This window comes from Bubalus kerabau, chromosome 14, assembly GCF_029407905.1.
Source record: "Bubalus kerabau isolate K-KA32 ecotype Philippines breed swamp buffalo chromosome 14, PCC_UOA_SB_1v2, whole genome shotgun sequence".
Lineage (NCBI taxonomy): Eukaryota > Metazoa > Chordata > Mammalia > Artiodactyla > Bovidae > Bubalus > Bubalus kerabau.
This window is the reverse complement of record NC_073637.1, coordinates 4,843,756-4,865,924: the sequence shown is the minus strand read 5'-3', so window position 1 is coordinate 4,865,924 and position 22,169 is coordinate 4,843,756. Positions and strand designations below refer to the sequence as shown.

Sequence of the window (22,169 nt, the reverse complement as noted above, 5' to 3'; positions counted from 1 at the left end):
CCCCCGCAAGTGGCGGGAGCGGGGGGGCCCACCTCCGGCGATGCCAGTGACCTGCGCCCCTGCGCTCTGCTCACCAGACCTGAGGCGAGGCTGGGCCTGACCCACAGTGGCCACACCGCTGGCCACCACCCCACATGGAGAAATCCACAGTGTGAGACGTCTACCCTGTTCTTCATTTCAGTGAACGATTAAACTGCATGAGCTGCATGTGAGACCCCGTGTATCTGCCATGAGTGTCTGATTACAGGGGCGGGCGCCCGGGGAAGCGTTCCCCAGGCGGCGGCTGCGTCTACTCGGGCTGCATTTCCTGTCTGGCTCTGGTTAACTCCCGCTTTTTGGTCACACTCTAGCACGACGAAGGTGAAGGAAAGGAGTTTCACAGTCTGAGAGACTGCTGGGAGGACGTGGGGACCCAGGGCTCCAGCTGGGCCTGCAGTGGAGCGCTCCGGGCAGCAGAGCCCCAGGGGTGGAGGGAAGGGAGGTGCTCAGGGTCGGGGTCTTGGCCAAGGCAGAGCTTGGGGCCCACACGGAGATGCACCGGCATCGATCAGAGCAGGGAGAGACTCCCACTGACTGTGCCAGTAATAAACGACAGCAAGAGAGACACACGTGAACCTCTAGAGGGAATTTGAGGACATGTAATTTGGTTGAAACTGATAAAGCCTGACTCTTGCTAGAATCGGTGCCGCCGCTCCCCCAACCCTGAACTGAGCCTGTGCCAGCTGCCTCCATCTCTCCTGCCCAGGGCAGAGCTCTTCCAGCCGTGGTCAACAGCCCAGCAGGCAGGCGTCCAGCCTCACAGCCTCAGAGCGAGACTCAGGCTTTCAGTTTCTGCCTAGTTTTGCAGTGTGAGCTACACCTCCTGGGTGGGAATCACTTTTCCAGGTTTGCAGATCAAGTACTAACACAACCATTCCCAAGTCCTCACGAGGGCTGGCAGTTCCTTCAAGTTTCTTTCCGTGATGCTTCCAAGACACACTCACGTGCTCTCTCCAATTCAACAGGGAAAACGACCCACGCTGCACCCGAAGACAAACCCTATCCGCACACCATTCCCGCCGTTTACACATGTATGCATTCTGCATGGGGTTTAAACAGCTGGCTTTTTAATGACAAAACTACCACCAGCTGGGACGTGTCTTGCGGGTGGACACCCTCTACACTGACTGCTTTAACCGCAAAGAGCGTTTGTTCCAAAACTTACCATTAAAAAAATTCCCCTCCGTGATTGTAATCTTGTTGCAGGTTTAAGAGAAACACTAAACATTTACAGTGATTCCCTGGAGAGCTCTGCTGTGACGAGCAGCAGGAGGCCTACGGGCTGGGCTCCCCTGAGAAGGGACCCAGAGAGGACAGGTCACCCGAATCCCGGCTCTGCGTTACCCGGTTCCTTATCATTCCAACATACTTGTAATGCTCTGGTAAAGTTGATTTGACTTCTTTCTGGCTTTCGTTACAAAGGGACATGATCACTTTCTGCAGGAATAACTGACGGCATTTTCTCTCCTTTCACCCAAGTGCACACTCAGCCCTCAGTGTGCACAGAAGGCTGGCCCCAGAACCCTGAGCATTTTCACAGGTGCTCAAGTCCCTGATACAGACGGTAGGTATCTGCACATAACCTACGCACATCCTCCCATATATTTTAAATTGTCTCTGAGATTACTTACCTAATGCAACATAATTGCTCCGTTGTTGCTTTACTAAGGCTCATGTGTGCAATATTGGCAAAGGACAGAATTACTCAGATATCTCTGGAAATCACCTCCTTGGAGTGGCATCTAAGGCCTTCTGTGATCTGGCCCACCAGGATCAGAGCTTCCCAAACAGGACTTGGCACCAAGCTTGTACCATTCAGACTTAGTCACGGCTCCTCTAACAGGCCACACTTCCCTCTGCCCCTCCCTGCCACGCCACAGGCTGGAATGTGGCAATGATTCACCTCTACTCACTGACCCCTGTGTACTCGGCAACCAGGAGGCCCAGGGCCACCTCCCCGACAAGCCTCCGCCCCTCCTCTCTGTGCCCAGCTGTTGCCTCCTGTCCTGTTTCCGCCATCCCCAGACTCGCCTTCAACGGAGAGGGCAGTGGCCTGGATTCCGACTGTCCTTCCTTCTCCAAACCATAAACCACAGCCTTGACCCCAGGCCCCGCGAGCTCAGAGCTGGTGTACGGGACCGGTGACCCCCTCCAGGCCTCCCGGGACCTGGGACCCTTCGGCCCCTGGAGCGCGGGTGCCGTCACCCCACAGGGACCCCCACATGCTCAGTCCCTGCATGTGCTTGGCCCCATCGAAGCAGGAGCCTTGGCTGCTCACCCCGGCCCAGCACCTGGCACAGGGCCCGGCACCTGGCGCGTAGGTGCTCAATAAGCGTTTGATGAAAGAAAAACAGGCATGGAGTTCCTTGGGAAAAACGACTGTGGCTGATGTTGCATTGTCTCTAAAATACAATGATCTGAAACACAAGGAAATCCAGACTTCCCAATCCAAACAAAACAGTCCTGCACAACAGTTCTTCAATTATTTCATCAAACTCCAGGAGATTCTGACGACTCCTGCCTGTCCTTCCAGCATGCTGCTGGGGCTCTGAGGGGACTGCAAGGGTCCCCCAGCCCAGGTGGGTGTCACGTCAGGGCCCCAGGCACGGACACGCACCTGTGTCTGGACCTCCCCTCTGCGGGGAGCGTGGGCCCTCCGCCACCTCCCGCCCAGGCCACGGGTCACCCTTCAGGCTTCCCCAGTCTCTCGTCAGCAGGAAATCCAGTTTTCAGTTGGATAGAATGGCCCGTCCAACTTTTTTCCACATTCAGTAAGTGGGGGTAAAATATCCATCGTGTAAAAGTGGCCTCTCTAACAGCTTTGAGGTGTGTGGTTCAGTGGCTTCAGGCACATATCCCTTGCTGTCCCCACAGAACCTTCACCTGTGAAACTGAAACTCCGTCCCCCTTGAAGCCTTCCCGGGCCCCTCCCCCAGCCCCCCATCCTCCTCCTGGGTCCCGAGCGGAGGTGCAATCACACAGCGCTCGTCCTTCTGTGTCTGGACTGTTTCACTCGCACAGACGCCGGTGAAGGCCCATCTCATCCACTCACCATCCTCCTCGGCGCCTAGCCCTGTGGGCACGCCCGCCCCTCCCCCAACGGCACTCTGGGGTTAGGGTGGACGAGGGCCTGGAGCCCAGTGCTCTCTTCCTGGGTGTGCGACCCAACCCGGGGCAGCCTGGGGACCCCTCCCCCAACACCGGGGGACCCTGCCCTCCGGGCCTGCAGACCAAGTATAAGCCCAGACAGGGCGGACAGGTCTCGAGGAAACCCATCTTGAGAGCGGCTCTGATAAAATTCTCCAGGTCTGCACAGCATCAGCTTCCACAGATGTGAAAACAACTGTCAGATTAGAAGCAACACAAAGACCGCTCCACCGCCCAGAGGAGGATGGCCAAGCCTGGTGGGGTTTTCGCTGCTGAAGATCAACGGAAGCACCAAGGCAGAATTTAAGCTCACGTGCTCTGGGCCGCCCTCAGCCCAGGACCGAAGCCCTGCACAGGGGAGGCGCCCACGCGCTGAAGAGCCGCGGGCCGCCAGACTGAAAGCCTCCTGCCCAGGGGCTGGGGGGCCTGTGGGCATCGCCTCGGCAGCCAATGCAGTGCCACAGGCTGGGCGGGGTGTCCTTCCCGTGCGAGTCCCCAGAACCACCACTCCAGCCTCCACCACTTGCCCCTTTTCCCAGCCTCCAGGGACGAGGTATCTGGCCTCCTTCAGCTGTCCCTCTTTTGGTGACGCAGCAGCCTGATTCTCCGAAATAGCCCTTAAGTGACGCAGCTTTGTGCAAAGAGTGCCAGGTGACCCGCAAGAACCAGACAGGGGTGCCTTAGGAATTGGGTGGTACAAAGGAGACTGAGGGCAGCGAGGTGCCAGCTCTTTGACAAAACAGGAAAACCAACCAGGAGTGCCCCCTGCAGAAGGCCGGGGGGGTCACTATACACAAAGGGAATTCCTAGGAAGCGCATCTGAACTGGGGAAGCACGAGGTGTGAAAGCGGCTGCTGGAGGGCCATGTGGGAGGCCTCACGCCAATGGTAACTCATGACCGGCCACCTGTGGGCAACATCCACGCTCGCTCGAGAAGGGTGCAGGGCACGCGCGTGTGCTCCAAGGCACGCCTCCCTTCGAGCCCATCCAGCAGGCAGGCACTCAGCATGGCATACTCCTCACTTTGGATACAGCATGAGCCCACAGCACTCAATTCTCACCCAAGGCGTGTGTGCTCCCGGGTGCCGCCCAATGGATGTCAAGCGCTAGCCTGAGTCAGTGGCACCAGAAGGCACACGGCTTTACAGACAGGCACTGAGTTCCTGGGGGCGGGCGGGGGCTGGATTACAGGGGGTCAGGGCCCCACTCGCTCTGCAGGTGCTGGCCTCGCTGTCCGCTTCCCTCCGAGATCCAGGGAGCAGAGGACAGTGACCAGCACTCACGGCACCTCAAGCTCGCATGTTTTCTTTAAGGCCAGCTGCTAAAGGGCAGGATTTCCCCACAGGAGGAAGAGGTGAGGCTCCAGTTCTGACACATCACATCCTCGGAATTCGGATTCACATTAAGTTAGGACTGAAAGCGGGAAGAGTGCTTTTTAAAAAAACAAAAAGACAGACATACACGAAATGAACAAAGTTTCGCCCCTTCTGAATGAGACAGACAAGATTAAACCTAAGCTTTCCCATAAATAAACTTACCAAGCACTTGGTCACTCTGGGACAGCACAACCCCGCCCCCCCAGCTTCCATCAGGAGAGAAACTGGCGTCTGTCAGCTGAGAGGCCACAGGACACCCTTCTAGGACTTTCCTTTTCCTTCAAGGGTGTTTACGGAACGAAGAGGGAAACAGTGGGGGGCAGGGGGGGCAGATGTCCCCTTCCCAAGGGAAAAGCTGTGTGGGACCAGACCGCATCAGTCCAGGAGGGCTCCGGAGCTTCATGGGGTCTACTCTGGCTCTGGGCACGCTATTGGCAGACTCTCCTCTGACAGGGACCCCTCGTTCCCACTTGACCCTGACTGAGGCCAGGCTCGTCTGGTGCACCTGAGTGCACACACAGCGCATGCACACATCACACACGTGTGCACACATATACATGCATGTGCACACACACACGGCGTGCAAACCATGGGCACCTACCTGCAGTGCCAGGCTCGCACCAGGCGTTGGTCTGCAGGAGTTCCTGGGCAGCCTCTCCTCAGCCCCCAGACCACCGGCCCTGCAGGAAGCAGGTGTGGATGCTGCTACTGCGAGCGGGGCCCGTGGGCCCCGGCCCCCTGCACGTCACATTCTCACCCTCTGTTTGGCTGCAAGCTTGTGGGTCTTAGTTACCAGAACCCCACTTGGCACTAACAAAACAACAATTTTTAGCTGCTACTCTTCCCTCCTTGGCTTCCCAGGTGCCTCAGATGGTAAAGCGTGTGCCTGCAATGCGGGAGACCCAGGTTCGATCCCTGGTGGGAAAGATCCCCTAGAGAAGGAAGTGGCAACCCACTCCAGTACCCTTGCCTGGAAAATTCCATGGACCGAGGAGCCTGGTAGGCTATAGTTCATGGGGTAGCAAAGAGTCAGACACAACTGAGCGATTTCACTTTGAGCCTGAAGCCTAAGAACGTACGTATCTTTAAAGGTCCCCTCCAGAAGCTGAGATGTTTGACTAATGGTGTGGGGATCTAGGGTGTAAGAGATGCGGCCTCTTAGACGGGTAGGGAGGGGCAATGGTGAGGCTGAAGGCACCTGGGCCAGCCCCAAGGTCGGAACCAAGGTGGGCGGGCCCACCAGGAGGACGCAAGAGCCTGGAGAGACCGACGGGCTTTCTGCCCTGACCTGGACCTGGGTTCTCGTCTGTCTAGGATGCTCTCTGCTTCTGGTGGGGACACTGTGTCTCACATGTCACACGTGTGGGAGACATCCAGAAGGAGGCTCATGAAACCTGCTCCTCCAGGGACAGAACCAGGTGCTGAGGACAGGAGACGGACGGAAGTCTCAGTTCCCTGACCTCTGAATCCTGAACCTGGTGAAAGTGCTTTGGGTCCAAGAAAGCAGAGGCCCGGTTTTTAAAGGCCCCTCCCCTGCAAAGGAGAATGGAGAACCAGTGGCTGCCCCAGGCCTGCGCCACGTCCTTCCTGAGCTCGTGGAGCCGCGGTCTCAGGACTGCTGCCCCGCACCTTCCCGAAGGGGTGGGTGCCACCTGCCCGCACCGCCCTTCTGCCCCCTCTGCGGCCTGGCCAGTGGGACAAGGAGGGGCGGCTGGCCCGGCCACATCCGCCTGCCCCCTGCCGCTGTCCCCAAGGCCTGCTGGCTCAGTGTTGCCCTTCCAGCGCCGAGGGGCGGCTCTGCTGCTGGTCTAGAGGCACCAGCAGGAAGATGTGCTCACGCGGGGTCAGGGGCCCTCACTGCAGATCCCGGCCCGGCCAGGCAAGGCCTTCCTGCAGCGGAGCCCCCGCGGCAGGGCCCTGTGGACCAGCGCTGAGGTGTCCTTGATGGCGGGGGCGCCCTGGACACCAGGGCCAGCAACACACACAGACAGCTCACAGTGCTGCAATGTAAACTGCACTTTTCAAAATTATTCAACGTCTTTACAAAACAGCGTGGTGATCTGACTCTCTATTACACCCCCCATAGGGCAGGTGGCCAAGCAGCCACCAGGGTCAGCGGGTCCAGGATCAGAGAGAGGAGGGAGTAGGGGTTGGGCAGAGACCCTGTCCTCTAACCCCCTTCCTAAGAAGATACGAAGACAGAACGGCTCCATCACCCCAGAGCTGGAACCAGACAAGCACTGCCAAGGCTATCTGTCAACACACATGCCACTAGCTGAGGATCACAGGAGACAACTTGTAACCAAACAGCAAAGCCCCAAGACTCGAGTTCGTGTGAAAGAAACAGAAACGCACAGCTGAGAATGACAACTAGGAGACTATCGACAATCCGGCTCACGGGACAAACCGAATTTAAGAAACAAACCAAAGTAAGTACTAGAATTATAAGTTTTTAGTTCCCCAAACCCAGGAATGCAATAGGCCAGGCCTAGCTGCCTTCCAGGCCACAGCAGGAGGGGTAAGCTTCCCGCTGAGAACCTGAGCCCTTCCTCGGGGAGGTGGACAGGAGTGAACAGGCACCACAGGGTCTGAGTTCTGACCCCCAAGGCCCCAACAGCTTGGGTGTGAGGCCCCTCAGAGCGGGGCCAGAGCTCACCTCCCTTGCCAGCAGGCTCCTTCCACCTGCTTCTGGGCATGTCCCCCACACCCTCACTGCTTGGTACTCCCCACTGGCGGGCGTCCCAACCCGCGGCCACCCATCTAGGACTGACATGGTAATTTTGTGGCATGCTGAAGGGCAGTGGCTTTTCTAGAATCTGTATTTTCTATTTGGCTGGAATAACTCTCCTCATAATTGCAGGTGTCTCTGGAATCAGCTCCTCTCACAGGCCGGCGGCCATGGCGGGCAGGCGTGGAGCTTGAGGAGCACATGCCTGGCTTAGAAACCACCACCTCTTCCCAGGTTCCCATGGCCTGGGCAGCACTCAGCCTGGGACCCAGGTGGCCCTCAGCCTGCACTCACCCTCGGGGCGGTGGGGTGACAAGGTACTTTGAGGACTGAGGGCTGGGATCAGTATTTAGGTTAGAGTCAACTTCCTGGGCCCAGGTGTAAGCTTAGGCCGCGGCCATGGTGGGGAGGGCACTCCACCTTCCAGCCATTGTTCCCCAGGTCCTCAACGCAGCAGACGTGCGATGTCAGGTGAGGGGCCAGGCAGAGGGCTGGGGATCTGAGTGGAACACAGTCCCCAGCAGACAGGGCAACGAGCTCTGTTCATGGGCGGCCATCGGACCAAACCAGAAAGGCTGGGATGTTGAAGCTGAAACTCAGGCCAGACGTTTCAAGGTTTAAACACAGCCCACATGCCCCTAGTGGGCTCCCCCAAGACAGGTGGGCCAGCCCTCCCAGCCTCTGCTTCCTCACGTTGCCACCAGAAAAAAGCCTATTGGTGGGAGGGTGCCCAGCGCTGTGTCCACAGTATTTACCTGTGCCCTCGTCTCCACTGGAGACAGGCCCGGTCGTTCACAGAGCAAACCCGTGTGGCTGGAATGAGAGGCAATGCATGTGGCTCCGCTGGGGTGGGCGCTGACTGGCTCCCTGGGGAATCCCACGGGCCTTCTGTGTTGCGCGCATCAGTGGGTCCAGAGGCCCCAGGAGCCTGGGTGGGGGCCGGCCGTCGGGGACCGACTCTGGAAGGCAGGAAACCGGGAGCTGGGCTTTGACGAAGGTGCATGGGCACATCGGGCATCTGAGCTGCGTCACCCATTCTCTCCTCCCACACTCCCTCACCGAGCCTCCCCTGGGCCTGCGGCACCGGTGAGCATCTGAAACTGCAGGGGACAGGGGAGATCGTGCAGAACAATGATGGGAAGACGGCACTTCAGGTGGCTCCTCGGAGTCTCCCGGGTGGGGAGGACATGCACAGGTCGACCATGAGAGCCCGGCCCTGTGATGGACTTGCCACACAAGTGATGAGCGAGTCGATCACCCCAGGACAGAACTGGATGCCCCAGGGCAGACGTATCTGATAAAGGACTTTTTAATAAAGAACCCTCACAACTCATTAATCAGACAAACCACATATCAGCAAAAAAATCTGAGCACGCAGTCCACCTAAGATACACGAATGCCCAACAGGCACAAGAATAGATGCTTACCATCGCTATTTGTTAGAGGAATGCAAGTGTTCTCGAGGACACTAACCCTAAGGGGGAACGGTCAGAACGGTCTCTGCTTGTGAAGCGAACCTGTGCTTAAGTGGGACCGCCCGCCCCACTCCTAGGTCTCCACTCATGGGAAACGAAACACGAGTCCACACAGACTCAAAGCAGCTGTATTTAAAACAGCCCCCAGATGGAAACGATGCAGACGTTCTGAGCTGGTGAACAAACAGGGGAAAGGGGGTGTGTCCACTCAGTGGACCACGTAGTGCAGCAGGATGGATGAATCAACCCCCGAAGCTCGGCAGAAACCAGACCACCTACTGCGTGATTCTGCTCGTACAAACTTCAGACAGGGCATGATCATGACAGAGGCGACCCCCACCACAAAGGAGCACTCATGCGACGGGCCGCCAGGGAGCCTCCTGGGACGATGGAAGCACTGTGGTGGAGCGTACACCTGCAGACAGCTATCAGGTGGATCCAACTGCGTACACGGAGACAACAGCTTCAGCTACACACACACACACACACACACATGTACACACACAACATACACATTCACACACACATACACATATGTATATATACAACACACACATGTGCATACACAACACACATATACAACATATACACACATACACATGTGTACGCAGACAACACATACACATACACGTATGTACATACATAACACACATATGTATGTAGACAACCTATACACACGTATACACATATGTACATATACAACTCACACACATATACACATATGTACATAGACAACATATACACACAAACACATATACACACACTTCAGCTCAGCTCAGTCGCTCAGTCGTGTCCGACTCTTTGCGACTCCATGAATCGCAGCACGCCAGGCCTCCCTGTCCATCACCAACTCCCGGAGTTCACTCAGACTCACGTCCATCGAGTCAGTGATGCCATCCAGCCATCTCATCCTCTGTCGTCCCCTTCTCCTCCTGCCCCCAATCCCTCCCAGCATCAGAGTCTTTTCCAACGAGTCAACTCTTCGCATGAGGTGGCCAAAGTACTGGAGTTTCAGCTTCAGCATCATTCCTTCCAAAGAAATCCCAGGGCTGATCTCCTTCAGAATGGACTGGTTGGATCTCCTTGCAGTCCAAGGGACTCTCATGAGTCTTCTCCAACACCACAGTTCAAAAGCATCAATTCTTTAGCGCTCAGCTTTCTTCACAGTCCAACTCTCACATCCATACATGACCACTGGAAAAACCATAGCCTTGACTAGATGGACCTTTGTTGGCAAAGTAATGTCTCTGCTTTTGAATATGCTATCTAGGTTGGTCATAACTTTCCTTCCAAGGAGTAAGCGTCTTTTAATTTCATGGCTGCAGTCACCATCTGCAGTGATTTTGGAGCCCAAAAAAATAAAGTCTGACACTGTTTCTGCTGTTTCACCATCTATTTCCCATGAAGTGATGGGACCAGATGCCATGATCTTCATTTTCTGAATGTTGAGTTTTAAGCCAACTTTTTCACTCTCCTCTTTCACTTTCATCAAGAGGCTTTTGAGTTCCTCTTCACTTTCTGCCATAAGGGTGGTGTTGTCATCTGTGTATCTGAGGTTATTGATATTTCTCCCGGCAATCTTGATTCCAGCTTGTGCTTCTTCCAGCCCAGCATTTCTCATGATGTACTCTGCATTTAAATAAGCAGGGTGACAATATACAGCCTTGACGTACTCCTACATACACACATATACACATATGTACATATACAACATATACACATGTACATATCACACATACACACAGACACTTACACACATATACAACATACACACACACACACACACACACACATACGTATGGATGTATTTGGCTGTGCTGGGTCTTAGTCGCAGCATGCAGGATCTTCAGTTTTCATTGTGCCATGCCAGATCCTTAGTTGCAGCATTTAAACTCCTAGTTAAGGGATGTGAGATCTAGTTCCCTGACCAGGGATCGAACCCTAGGCCCCTGCATTGGGAGCTTGGAGTCTTAGCCATTGGATCACCAGGGAAATCCCCGTTTCAGCTTTAATAATTATTAATATACAAAATCCAATAAACATTGTACTTCTGGGTGTGACAGACCACTCTGACCACTACATTGCCCCTAGGTCCGTCTATGGTTTTTCCAGTAGTCATGTATGGATGTGAGAGTTGCACTATAAGAAAGCTCCTCAAAAAAAAAAAAAAAAAAGAAAAAAAAAAAAAAAAAGAAAGCTGAGCACCAAAGAATGGATGCTTTTAACTGCGGTGTTGGAGAAGACTCTTGAGAGTCTCTCGGACTGCAAGGAGATCAAACCAGTCCATCCTAAAGGAAATCAGTCTGAATACTCATTGAAAGGACTGATGCTGAAACTGAAATTCCAATACTTTGGGCACCTGATGCAAAGAACTGACTCACTGGAAAAGACCCTGATGCTGGGAAAGATTGAAGGCAGGAGGAAAAGGGGATGACAGAGGATGAGATGATTGGATGGCATCACCGACTCAATGGACATGGGTTTGAGCAAGCTCTGGGAGTTGGTGATGGACAGGGAAGCCTGGCGTGCTGCAGTCCATGGTGTTGCAAAGAGTCGGACACAACTGAACTGAACTGAAATTCAGAGTGAAATTCAAGTACAACCTTGAGAAAAGGATCAGGCCTTACTGTCTGGCTCCTATCTAAGCCCATCTCAGAACAACTCTCGTTAAGCTCTGCTCCTTTAGCGCATGGAAACGGCTTCTGCCAGAGTCCTGCTCTCCTGTGCCACCTCTAGGGTCAGTGACAAGGGTCACCTTCATCCCCTCTGGGTCGTCCTGTCATAGTAACCGTGATGACAGCTGTCCTCTCCTCATCATCACTGGTGTGGTCACATGGAACAGACACACTTGCAACTTTCAAAAGCTGCAATTAATGCACAGCCTAGGCATTATATAGAAAAATTAGAATACACATTATCCTGGATTATCTAAAATGGACGCAAGTCTCGTGTAACACGTATACAGTCAGAACCACACAGTGAAATGTAAGCTGTGTGGAAACTGAGACGCAGAGTGTGTACAGTGCACGTGCCAAGGGGCTGCGTAAGCACCAGGGCGCTGGGCCACCGTACACGTGACCCGTCACCATGGAAACGCTCCCAAACCTGCACTCCTGCTACCAACCTGCTCCTCAGAAATCAGAGCGTAAACCGTGAGAGATCGTGGAAGTTACCATGGGACCTGGCTCTGACCCCGAGTCTGGCCACACTGCTTTCGTGATGACCTCAACCATGAACCCACACCCCGGCATGTCAGAGGCGCGAAATACACGCTTGGTGAGCTTCCACGTCACCGCACACGGCCCACCCGGGGTCTGGCCACAAAGGTGGGCTCCAAGACTCGCCCCGCACTCCCGCCTTCTCCCGCCAAGAGGTCTTCCCAGGTCCTCCAGGGGCCAGAATCTCACCGCAGCTCTCCTCCCAGCAAGGCGGCTCTTGCTGGGCTGATCACTCGCTGGCTCCCAGCACCAGAACGAGGCCATGTGGGGACTGCCAGACATGGTGTTCCATCTGTCCCCAGTGGCCTGGAACCTGGGGGCACCGAGGAAGCAGAGCGGAGTGAGTGAAGGGATGGCCAACATGCAGATGGAGGACAGAGCGCGGCCCACGTGGTTCACACCCCAGGGCCCCCAGCTCCCCAGGAGAGGATCTCGACTCGTCCAGGTGTGGGCCGTCCCTCCAGCCTTACGTTATGAAAGATGAGACAGACAGACACCCGGGGTGTCACAGGGAAAGCATGAAGGAGCACAGGGACACAAACGCAGAGAGTGACCAGCCTGCCCCTTCGGTCACGTGCCTGACGACACAGTGTGGGCAGGCGCGGCACCTGCTGAGCTGGGACCCGCACCAGCCCCTGCCCACCGCCCTGCAGGGGCCGGCGCCAGACAGGCCTGAGTGTGTACTCTCTGAACAAGAATCACGCCATCATGTTCAGAGAGAGACACATTCCAGGTATAGCCAAAATAAATCAGAGTTTTAAAATATTTTACAGCACACATGTGGAATTCTAGAATGAAGCACGCTTCTGAATAGTTTGGCTCCTTACCCAGATCTCTTACAAAGTTGGGAGCTTAGAGATTTTAAGACTTTCTTAGAAAATGAGGAAAATTAAACATTCTGACCGTGTTTTTTTAGGGCCTGAGACATTTCCCGTGGTAATGTGGAAGGGATGACAGTGTTTTCAGAGTGTATCTCTTTGAGAATCTCAGTATTTCTGGAAATACCCATCATTCAGGCACCTAACTTCCACAATAAACTCCTATTTAAGTCAATAACAAGATGAAAATAAAGAAAACAGAATTCTTCAGTGTTTTCTACAGCGAGGCCTTGTTCTGAGCAGGTGCCCGCCCCCCCAACCTGACCTGCGATTTACCTCACTCTACGGAAAAACAGCGGGGCTGGGGGCTCGCGGGCTCGGCCAGGATGACACAGTTGGGGGCCGCACTGGGGGTGGGGGCTCACAGGCTCGGCCAGGATGACACGGCTGGGGGCCGCACTGGGGATGGGGGGCTCACAGGCTCGGCCAGGATGACACGGCTGGGGGCCGCACTGGGGGTGGGGGTGGGGGCTCATGGGCTCGGCCAGGATGACACGGTTTGAGGGCCACACGGGGGTAGGGGGGCCCGGGGCTCGGCAAGTGGCACCTCGTGGGAGGAGAGGGTGTGCCAGGTCAGAGGTTCAGAAGGCCAATGTGCCCAGACACCCAGTACCACCTGGCTGGAGCCTGCGACCCCACATGCACGTCTGGAGGACCACCCCCACCCGCCCTGCCCCCGCCGACACAGGAGGAAAGCTCATCAGAGGAGGCTGCCGCAAGGGGAGACTGGGGACGTGGTCAGCCCATGTGCCCACACGCACCCGCGTGCGCTGCTCAGCCCGGGACTCGGGTGGCACTTACCGATCTGTAACAGGACTGGCGTGACCAGCGCCGTCTCCATGGCGTAACAAAACTCCCTGCCGAACATCACGGCCCCGTGCATCACCCACAGGCGCACGGGGATGCGGTCGATGGAGCCTTCGCTGACGGTCTCGTCCCGCGTCTCCGCCTCTGCCCTCCCCGGCTTCTGGAGGTCTGGCAGGGGCACCGGGAGCTCCTGAACTTGCATAGATTCTGCATCGGCATTCTGCGGAGCCATTTTCATCACCACCAAAAAAATATATATATCTCTTTACTCTATCTAAATAAATAATTCTATCATATATCTTTAAGGATAAATTAAGACGTCTTCACTTTCTGCTTCAGCTGTGCTCCTCCGGCAAGTAACACTTATATTCCTCTTTGTACAAACAGGTATCTTGAAACTTCTCACAATCGGATGAGACACGTAGCAAAACAGAATGATTTTTGGTTGGATTGAACATATGGCTTTCTGGCTTACTGTGAATTAGAGTTAAAAATCCATAAATGCCATTCAGTTAATACCAGTTTCATCATCATTACTGAAGAGGTGCTGAAGCTCCGTTCCTTGCTGCTGAGAGGCGGGCAGGTGACACAGGGATGTAGGCCGCCGGCGCGCCCCATCGAGCGACTGGGCGATCTGCAAGGGAGCGAGAGCCGGTCACGCGGGCCGGGGCCGCCCACCCCCACCCGCCATCCGGGCCCGCCCGGGGCCCTCGGTTCTCTGAGCAGGGGACAGAATCACCTGCGGAGAACACAAATCCAGTCCCCGGAGAAACAACGTTTTCCAGTATAGAATCGGTCCTGGGGGAGGATAGAGCCGGGACAACAACGGGAGATGGGACGAGAGAAAAGGGCACGGAAAGAGCTCTCCGTTTCTGCTCCTCGGCCAGGCCAGGGACCAACTGCGGGCACTGGGCCCCAAAGGGCCAGACGCTGACCACCACGTCGAGGTGCACTCCAGGGGGCACTGAAACTGGGGCCCCGGTCCTGCATCCCCACCTTCCTGGTACCGGTGACCAGTCTCCACCTGGACGCACACGCCAGGAGCAAGTGCCGACTGCCGAAAACCTGCCTAGAATCGTCCCCCTCGCCTCTCCCCCGTGAAAGGCCAGACAAGGACGCACTTACATCCCTGTTCTCTGGACGGGGGCCTCCATTCAAGCTGAAGGGACCTGACATCACACAAGTGACTTTATGTTAAGGTGGGTCGGTGGGTGGGTATCTTACAAAAAAATTTCAATTGTTTTAAATAAAAATATTTCTGCTTAATATTCACTTAATCGAAGACATCTAGCTCCTACTTTTCACCCCAGAAAGGACCAGAAGTTGAGGGCTAGTCTTCACTGAGCCCCCTTCTCAGGGAGCCTTGGAGGTGATAGGGGGTCCCTGGCCCAGCTGCTGGCAAAGCTGAGCTGCTGACTCTGGGGGTTCAGAGCCCCCGCCTCACTCTTCCACCAAACTGAGGCTTTCTCATGCTCTCTTTCCTGCCACCAAAACTTCTCGGCCAATCATGGGTCCAAGGGATCCGACCAATGTATCTGCTTCTTAAGCCTTCCACTTCACTACAAGTCCACATCTGCAGCCTTCACCTGCAACTTCTACTAGACTTACAAGTGTCCTCTACCATACAATCAATCATCTCTATTAAGACCGGTGTTTCCAAAGCGTCACCTTCCTACAATCCTTTTTAAAAAACATGTTATCATGACACTTTCTCATGTATACAATGTAAACGGAACAGTGTTAAAGCACCCAGCGTGAACCCTTAGCAGCACTCTCTCATTCCATCCCTGATCAGCTGAACTCCTGGCAAGAAGGACAGTAACCAGTTTTCTCTGAGACCCTAAGGACTTAATTATCATCTTCAAACCCATCAGTTCTGTCCCCTCGCCCCTGGTCCCGCTGTGTACCTATCCTCAAAGTCAGGTTGAAATAAAGGAAACTCTGCGAGTTGAAAGTGAAAGTCATTCAGTTGTGTCCGACTCTGTGTGACTCCATGGACTACAGCCTACCAGGCTCCTCTGTCCGTGGAATTCTCCAGGCAAGAATACTGGAGTGGGCAGCCATTCCCTTCTCCAGGGGATCTTCCCAACCCAAGGATCAAACCCAGGTCTCCTACATGGCAGGCAGATTCTTTACCCTCTGAGCCACCATCATGAGAAATGCTGGGCTGCTTGAAGCACAAACTGGAATTAAGACTGCCAGGGGAAATATCAACAACCTCAGATATGCAGATGATACCACTCTAATGGCAAAAAGTGAAGAAGAACTAAAGAGCCTGTTGATGAGAGTGAAAGACAAGAGTAAAAAAGCTGGCTTAAACTCAACATTCAAAAAATGAAAATCATGGCATCTGGACTCATCACTTCATGACAAATAAATGGGTAAAAAGTGGAAACAGTGGAAGATTTTATCTTCTTGGGCTCCAAAATCACTGTGGACTGTGCTGCAGCCATGAAATTAAAAGGCACTTGCACCTTGGAAATAAAGCTGTGGCAACCCTAGGCAGTGCGTTAAAAAGCAGAGACAGCACTTTGCCGACAAAGGTCCATCAAGTCAGCTATGGTTTTCCCAGTAGCCATGTACGGATGTTAAAAGTTGGACCATAAAGAAGGCTGAGCACTGAAGAATTGATGCTTTCGAACTGTGGTGCTGGAGAAGACTCTTGAGAGTCCCTTAGCCATCAATCCTAAAGGAAACCAACCCTGACTATTCACTGGAAGGAATGATCTTGACCATCCAACATTTTGGCCACCTGATTCGAAGAATCAACTCCCTGGAACAGATTCTGATCCTGAGGGCAGGAGAAGGAGATGACAGAGGATGACATGGTTCGAGGGCATCACCGACTCAATGGGCATGAACTGAGCCAGCTCTGGCAGACAGTGAGGGACAGGGAGGCCTGGCGCGTGGCAGTCCATGGCGTCGCTGAGAGTTGGACACGACTTGGCAACTGAACAACAGCTGCGTGTCGGAGAGTAGAGAGTCATTTCAGCAACAGCTGACACTGAGGCAATGAGGCTCTGCAGTAAGTGCACTAGGATTACTTTAAGGCTCTGAGTCTCAGCCCCGGGGGCACTGGGCGATGCCTGGGGATGTTTCTGGGTCTCATGACTGGAGGCAGGGGTTGGTATCATGCTTCGGGGAGAGTCCATCGATGGGCTTAGCATACTGCAGCCCCAGGGTGCCCCACAGCAGACAGCGACTGTTTCCTGGGGTTATTATTAAACAAGAGGAAAAGAGCTCTTAAAAATGCTGAAACCCTTATCACACTGTGAACCAGTCAACCAGCCCAGAACTTACAAACTCAACTGCACTTCCTTCCCCTTTGTTTTCTTACGCAGCCTCTGCCCAAAGCAGAAGAGGAAACACAGGGAGCTCAGGACACTGGTTCCCCGAGGAGGAGTCTAGGGTCAGGCTTTTAAGTGGGAAGGGGTGTGAGCTGTCCCCTCCCAGTCAGCCACCCCGGCCACAGGAGGTGGCGTTACCAGGCACTTATTTTCCAAGAGCAGGTAAGAGCCACCGAAGGGCAGTGAAGGAAGCCCAGCCGGCCACCTGGCCTCGGTCGCGTTCAGGCTGTGGGATCCGACCCCGGGCCCAGGGCCGCACCTGCCTAAGGGCCTGCGGAATCAGCTAGAGATGGCCAGGAAACCCAGGGGGCAGGGGCTGCGCGTGGGGGAGCGAAGGCCCGGTGCCCTTAGGAAAGCCGCCCGCCGTCAGACCACCAGGCCAGTGCCTGCGCGCCCCCTCTGCGGAGCAGAGCGAGTCTCCACACCAGAGACCCTCCTTACATCTGGGGTCCCCACCAAACGTCTAAGAATGGTGCAGCCATGGTCTCTGGAAAGAAAGTTGCGGGGGGAGCCCCTAGTGGTGGTGGTGGTGGCATCTCCCCTCCCAGGACTCTTCCAGGCAGAGGGTCCAGCCACCTGCCGTCTCCCTCATGGTCAGGGGCAGGTATGGCCACCTAACTGGTCAGCAGAGCCTGCCTCACATGGGGCGTCCTGCTGGCCAATCAGGCAGCCCAGGGACTGTGCACTTCCAGACCTCAACCACGGCCGTGTGCACAGTCTTCTCGAAAGGGGGACCTGCTGGGGTTGGGCTGGTGCTGTGGCCTGTCAGGGGGTTCACTCACCCTCCAGATCCGGCCCTGATGCCCCTGCGGGGGGGCAGCAGGAAGGACCCAGGCTTCAGGGCAGAAGGCCTGCCCCCCACTTCCTGCAGAATCCCTCCTTCCCAGTGGCCGTTTGGTTGCTTCTGCATCATTTATTTACAAGCCCACCCCAGCATTCGGAGATTGCGCCTCCCTCTCCCCACATGGACTCTGTCTGCACTTCCATCCAGCGAGCCCAGCAAAGGCTCTGCAGGCACAGAGCCACCAGCGGGTCCTGCGCTGGGGACACGCCTTCCCTCTTGCGCTTCTCCTCCCAGAATCTCGACCCATTCCGGCATGTTTATTTGCAAGAACTCTATGAGCAAATGACCTTTAAGAGTCTGACTAGCTCTGGAGGGAAATGTCAGTATTTTTACCGAGATTTCACTGATTTTATAAATTAGCTGAAGGAGAACCGCCACCCTTAGGGCTGTCTCTGTATATCCGAGTCCAAACCCAGTGCCTTTCGGGAGAATTTCAACACGTTCCTCCTACAGTTTTGCACATTTCTTGTGAAGTTTCTTCCTAGTGATTTCATCTTCTCTGTGGCCACTGCGGATGCGATTTTCCCTTGCCTTATACCTTCCAAGTGGTTGGCTGTGCACGTGAATGGTACCAGGGCTTGCTCACTTCCTTAGGTACTCACACACAGTGAAAAGGTACCACTCAATCAGTTGTGACTAATCTATGTCAACAGGGAGGACATTTCCAACACCCTGGCAAGTCCACGTGGGTCCTTTCCCATCCATTGAAGGCTCACTCATGGTTTTGTATTTTAACTTGATAACCTGGTTCTCTAATTGTCTGAGTGAGAATGGGTGGGGTGAGGAGGCTATAACCAGACTGACAGCAAGTCTAAGCAGCACTAAGATGCATCAAGTCCCCAGCTCAATGGAGGCTTGGAATTGGGTTCCCCTCAGTCTGAATTATGCACAGCGCCTGCACAGGACACGGAGCAGGGACCCAGGCGGCATGAACTGCCCCCTTCCTGACATCTGACATCTGTCCCCTCCCCACCCCCCCAACTCTACTGTGAGGGCCCCTTCTCCTCAGGGCTCTGCTCTACAAGAAGATGGAAGGAGAGCGGCTTTGAGGAGAAAAGGAAGGTGTGAGTGGGGAGGGTGTCTCTCCATTTAGGGGGACAATCGGACACCGCCAAGCCAGATTCACTCCTGTAACACAGTGCCGTGAAGTACTCATACAGCAAGCAAACTGCTTTAAGGAAGCTATCTCCTAGAAAGGCTAGAGCTGTTAATTACAACATCTAAAACCATGAAAATGCTTTCCTCTGAAACACCTGATGTAAAAGGCCCGAGCTAAAGTGTGACATCACACTGAAGCAATCCGAGGACGACTAGGCTGCTGCCTCCCGAAAACCTCCTCCCGACTCGCTCGAAGGAGCGGAGAGGCTTCCGTTGTGACCTGTTCCACTAGGATCTTCAGAGCCCGGAGCGACTCTGAAGTCAGGCCTCCCTCTGGAGCCTCCCTGACAACGACCTGGTTGTGATTCGCAGATGCACCGAGACAAGTGAAACTACAATTGTTCCAATCAACAACTTCCTCTATTGTCCTGCTTCTAATTTCAGGGTGACTGATGCCAAAACACGTGACTTCCTACAATCTGCTGTGTGGAAAAGCTGGCTGTAAACTTCACGTCATCAAAAACTTAACTGAAGCATAATTTTTTGACAGGCAGTTCAGAGTCTATGCAAGTCACAGGATTCGATGAGAATACGATCTTGAAGGTCAGGGACCCACACGTGCCAGAGGACGGCTGGAGGGGGATTCAGGCGCCGTGGCTCCTGTCTTGGCCCCACGCATACGTGCGTGCACACAGCGTTACAGGCACGGGGACGAGCAGCCCATGCTTTGTGGTGTCTGGTTTGTGGCAAGGGCTGTTTGATTTGTACACTCACCATCTAAGATGGGCATCTCTACCCTGGAAAAACTCATCAGAACTGCTAACGTTTTTGTATGACGTCGTCAACTATTAGCCTCAGATAACCCACTCAACCAAAGCACAGCCCCCCCACTACCATCAGCTGGCTGTGCCCTCCCTCCAGACACGCACGACAAAGGCGACTGCCCGAGGGCAGCAGCAAAGCCGGCGACACCGGGCAGACAGCTGTGCACCAGAGAAGGCCAGCTGCTGCACCAGGGGAAACAGCCATAAGACGGAACCAAGCAAAGTCAGAGGACCCTAATACAAATGCGGGTGACATTCTGGTAAAAATCTGCTTATAAAGTTACATCCTTCAAAGCATCAGAAATGCCATTGATTGCCAACATAAAATCAATGCTGTATCAAGAGAATGAGACAGGCCCCAGACTGGGAGAAAATACTTGTAAAAGACACAGCGATAAAGGATGCTATCCAAAGCAAAGCCGACGGTGAGGAAATGAACAACTCAGTTATACAGGTGGGCCAAAGACCCGAGCAAACAGCTCACCAGAGAAGACAGAGGAGGCAAGTGAGCACAGCAAAGACGCTCCGCATTCAGCACCTGTCATCAGGGAAACGCAAATTCAAACAGCAGTGAGACAGCCCCCACACCTGTTAGAACGGCCCAGGCCCAGGGCACCGACAGCACGATGCAGGCGAACACGTGGAGCAGCCGGAACCACGCTCACTGCGTGGGGACAGAGCGGTGCGGCCACTTTGGAGGACAGTTTGGTGGCTTTTTACAAAACTAAATATACTCTTAGCATACGATGCAGCAATCGTGTTCCCTGGTATTTGCCCAAAGGAGAGGAAAACTTACCCATAAAAAACCTACACGTGGATGCTATACAGCAGCTTTATCCACAATGGCCGAGACCTGGAAACAACCAAGATGTCCTTCAGTAGGTGAATCACCAATCTGTGGCACATCAATGAAATAGTAACCAGCACTAAAAAGAAACGAGCCACCACACCATGAAAAGCCATGGAGGAACCTTAAATGCACATTAATTTGCTGAAAGAAGCCAATCTGAGACGGCTACATATTACCAGATTCCCAACAACAGGGCATTCTGGAAAGGCACAACTATGGAAACAGCGCCAGGACCAGTGGTTTCTGCCCCCCTAAGGCAGAAAAGCAGCGAGTCTTGGACTTCCCCACGTGGTATCCTGTTATGGGAGCCAAATGGACCGAAGCACTGAATCTGTGTGAACCAGGAAGGCCAAGGCAGCATATTTAAAAATGCAAACTTCAGGGCTCCGCTGCGCCACAGAGCCACAGCTCTGGGGAAGGGCCCGAGGGTCTGCAGGCCTGCTCGCCCCAGGTGGGAGCCACTGGCCACAGGCACCTGGCCAACAACCCACTGCCCCTCTAGGTAGAAATGACTGGTCTGACTTCGTAACCTCGCCTGTGTGTGTTCTATGCCATGAGACCTGGCTGAGAGCACTTCAGACACTGAACACCATGTCAGATGCGCCTTCTGATTGGCTTGCTGGGAACGTGCAGGCAGAGGGGGCGGGGGAGTAAGGAGGCATGTGACTGCGTGTGTCAAATACTCCGAGTATGCAGAGACTGAATCAAAGGAAATCTGGAAAGGGGCCCCAGGGATCGAGGGGATGAAAATATTGCTACACTGTAACAAGCCAGTCTAATTAAAGTGTTTCTCAATGGATTAGTATCCCAGCAACCTGCAGGAGCCTCCGCGGGCCCAGGCACTCCAGCGCACTTCTCCTGGGCGGCTTTTCTCTGACTCCCTGGCCCGGCCCAGCCCCTGGTCCCTCGTCCCTCCCCAGACAGTGCCCGAGACCTCCCCGTCAAGGGCACCCAGCCTGGGCCAGGCTGCCCACTCCCCTGGGAGGCCGGGTCACAGCCCTCACGGCAGGGACGCGGGGATGTGGCCCCTCTCGTGCATCCTCAGGACAGGAGAGGGCGCACCCTCCTAGAGATGTTTTTTTAAATGCCTGTAAACTGGCATACTGCAACTTAATCTCAAAACACACTCTATTTAAGAACTACTTTCTAAAAGTCGTCTCTTAGGAAGGGAGTGTACAGCAGGACGAGGGGGAGCGTGGAAGGCTCAGCTCCCCTCCACCGGCCCACCTCGGGCAGGGGCCGGTCTGCTCTGATGCAGGTGTGCGGAGCCCCCTGCGAGCCCTGCACAGAGGATACACGCCGCCGTACGGGACTCCATGCTGCCCCTGCCCTCATGCCCTGCGGAAGGAGTCGCTCTGAACCACCTAAAGCACAGCATCAGGTCAAACACGCAGACGGCACGTGGAAGCAAACCTGGCAAACCCCAGTGACAGCTTATATGACAGCAAAAACATTTAATACCGGATCACATCAAAGCGCATGCCATCTGGACTTCCCCGGTGGTACAGTGGGTGAGAATCCATCTGCCTACGTAGGGG

At 54.5% G+C, this 22,169-nt stretch overlaps 1 protein-coding gene across 4 annotated transcripts in view; it reads right to left on the bottom strand.

Annotated features, from left to right (window-relative positions):
* Nucleotides 1-22,169, bottom strand: part of SLC45A4 (solute carrier family 45 member 4) — a 62,435-nt gene that overhangs the window by 13,908 nt on the left and 26,358 nt on the right. For all 4 annotated transcript variants that reach the window (XM_055545688.1, XM_055545685.1, XM_055545687.1 and 1 more), the window contains exon 2: nucleotides 13,663-14,302. In XM_055545688.1, the coding sequence (XP_055401663.1) occupies nucleotides 13,663-13,906 (244 nt within the window). In that variant the 5' untranslated portion in view covers nucleotides 13,907-14,302. The remainder of the gene's footprint in view (nucleotides 1-13,662; nucleotides 14,303-22,169) is intronic.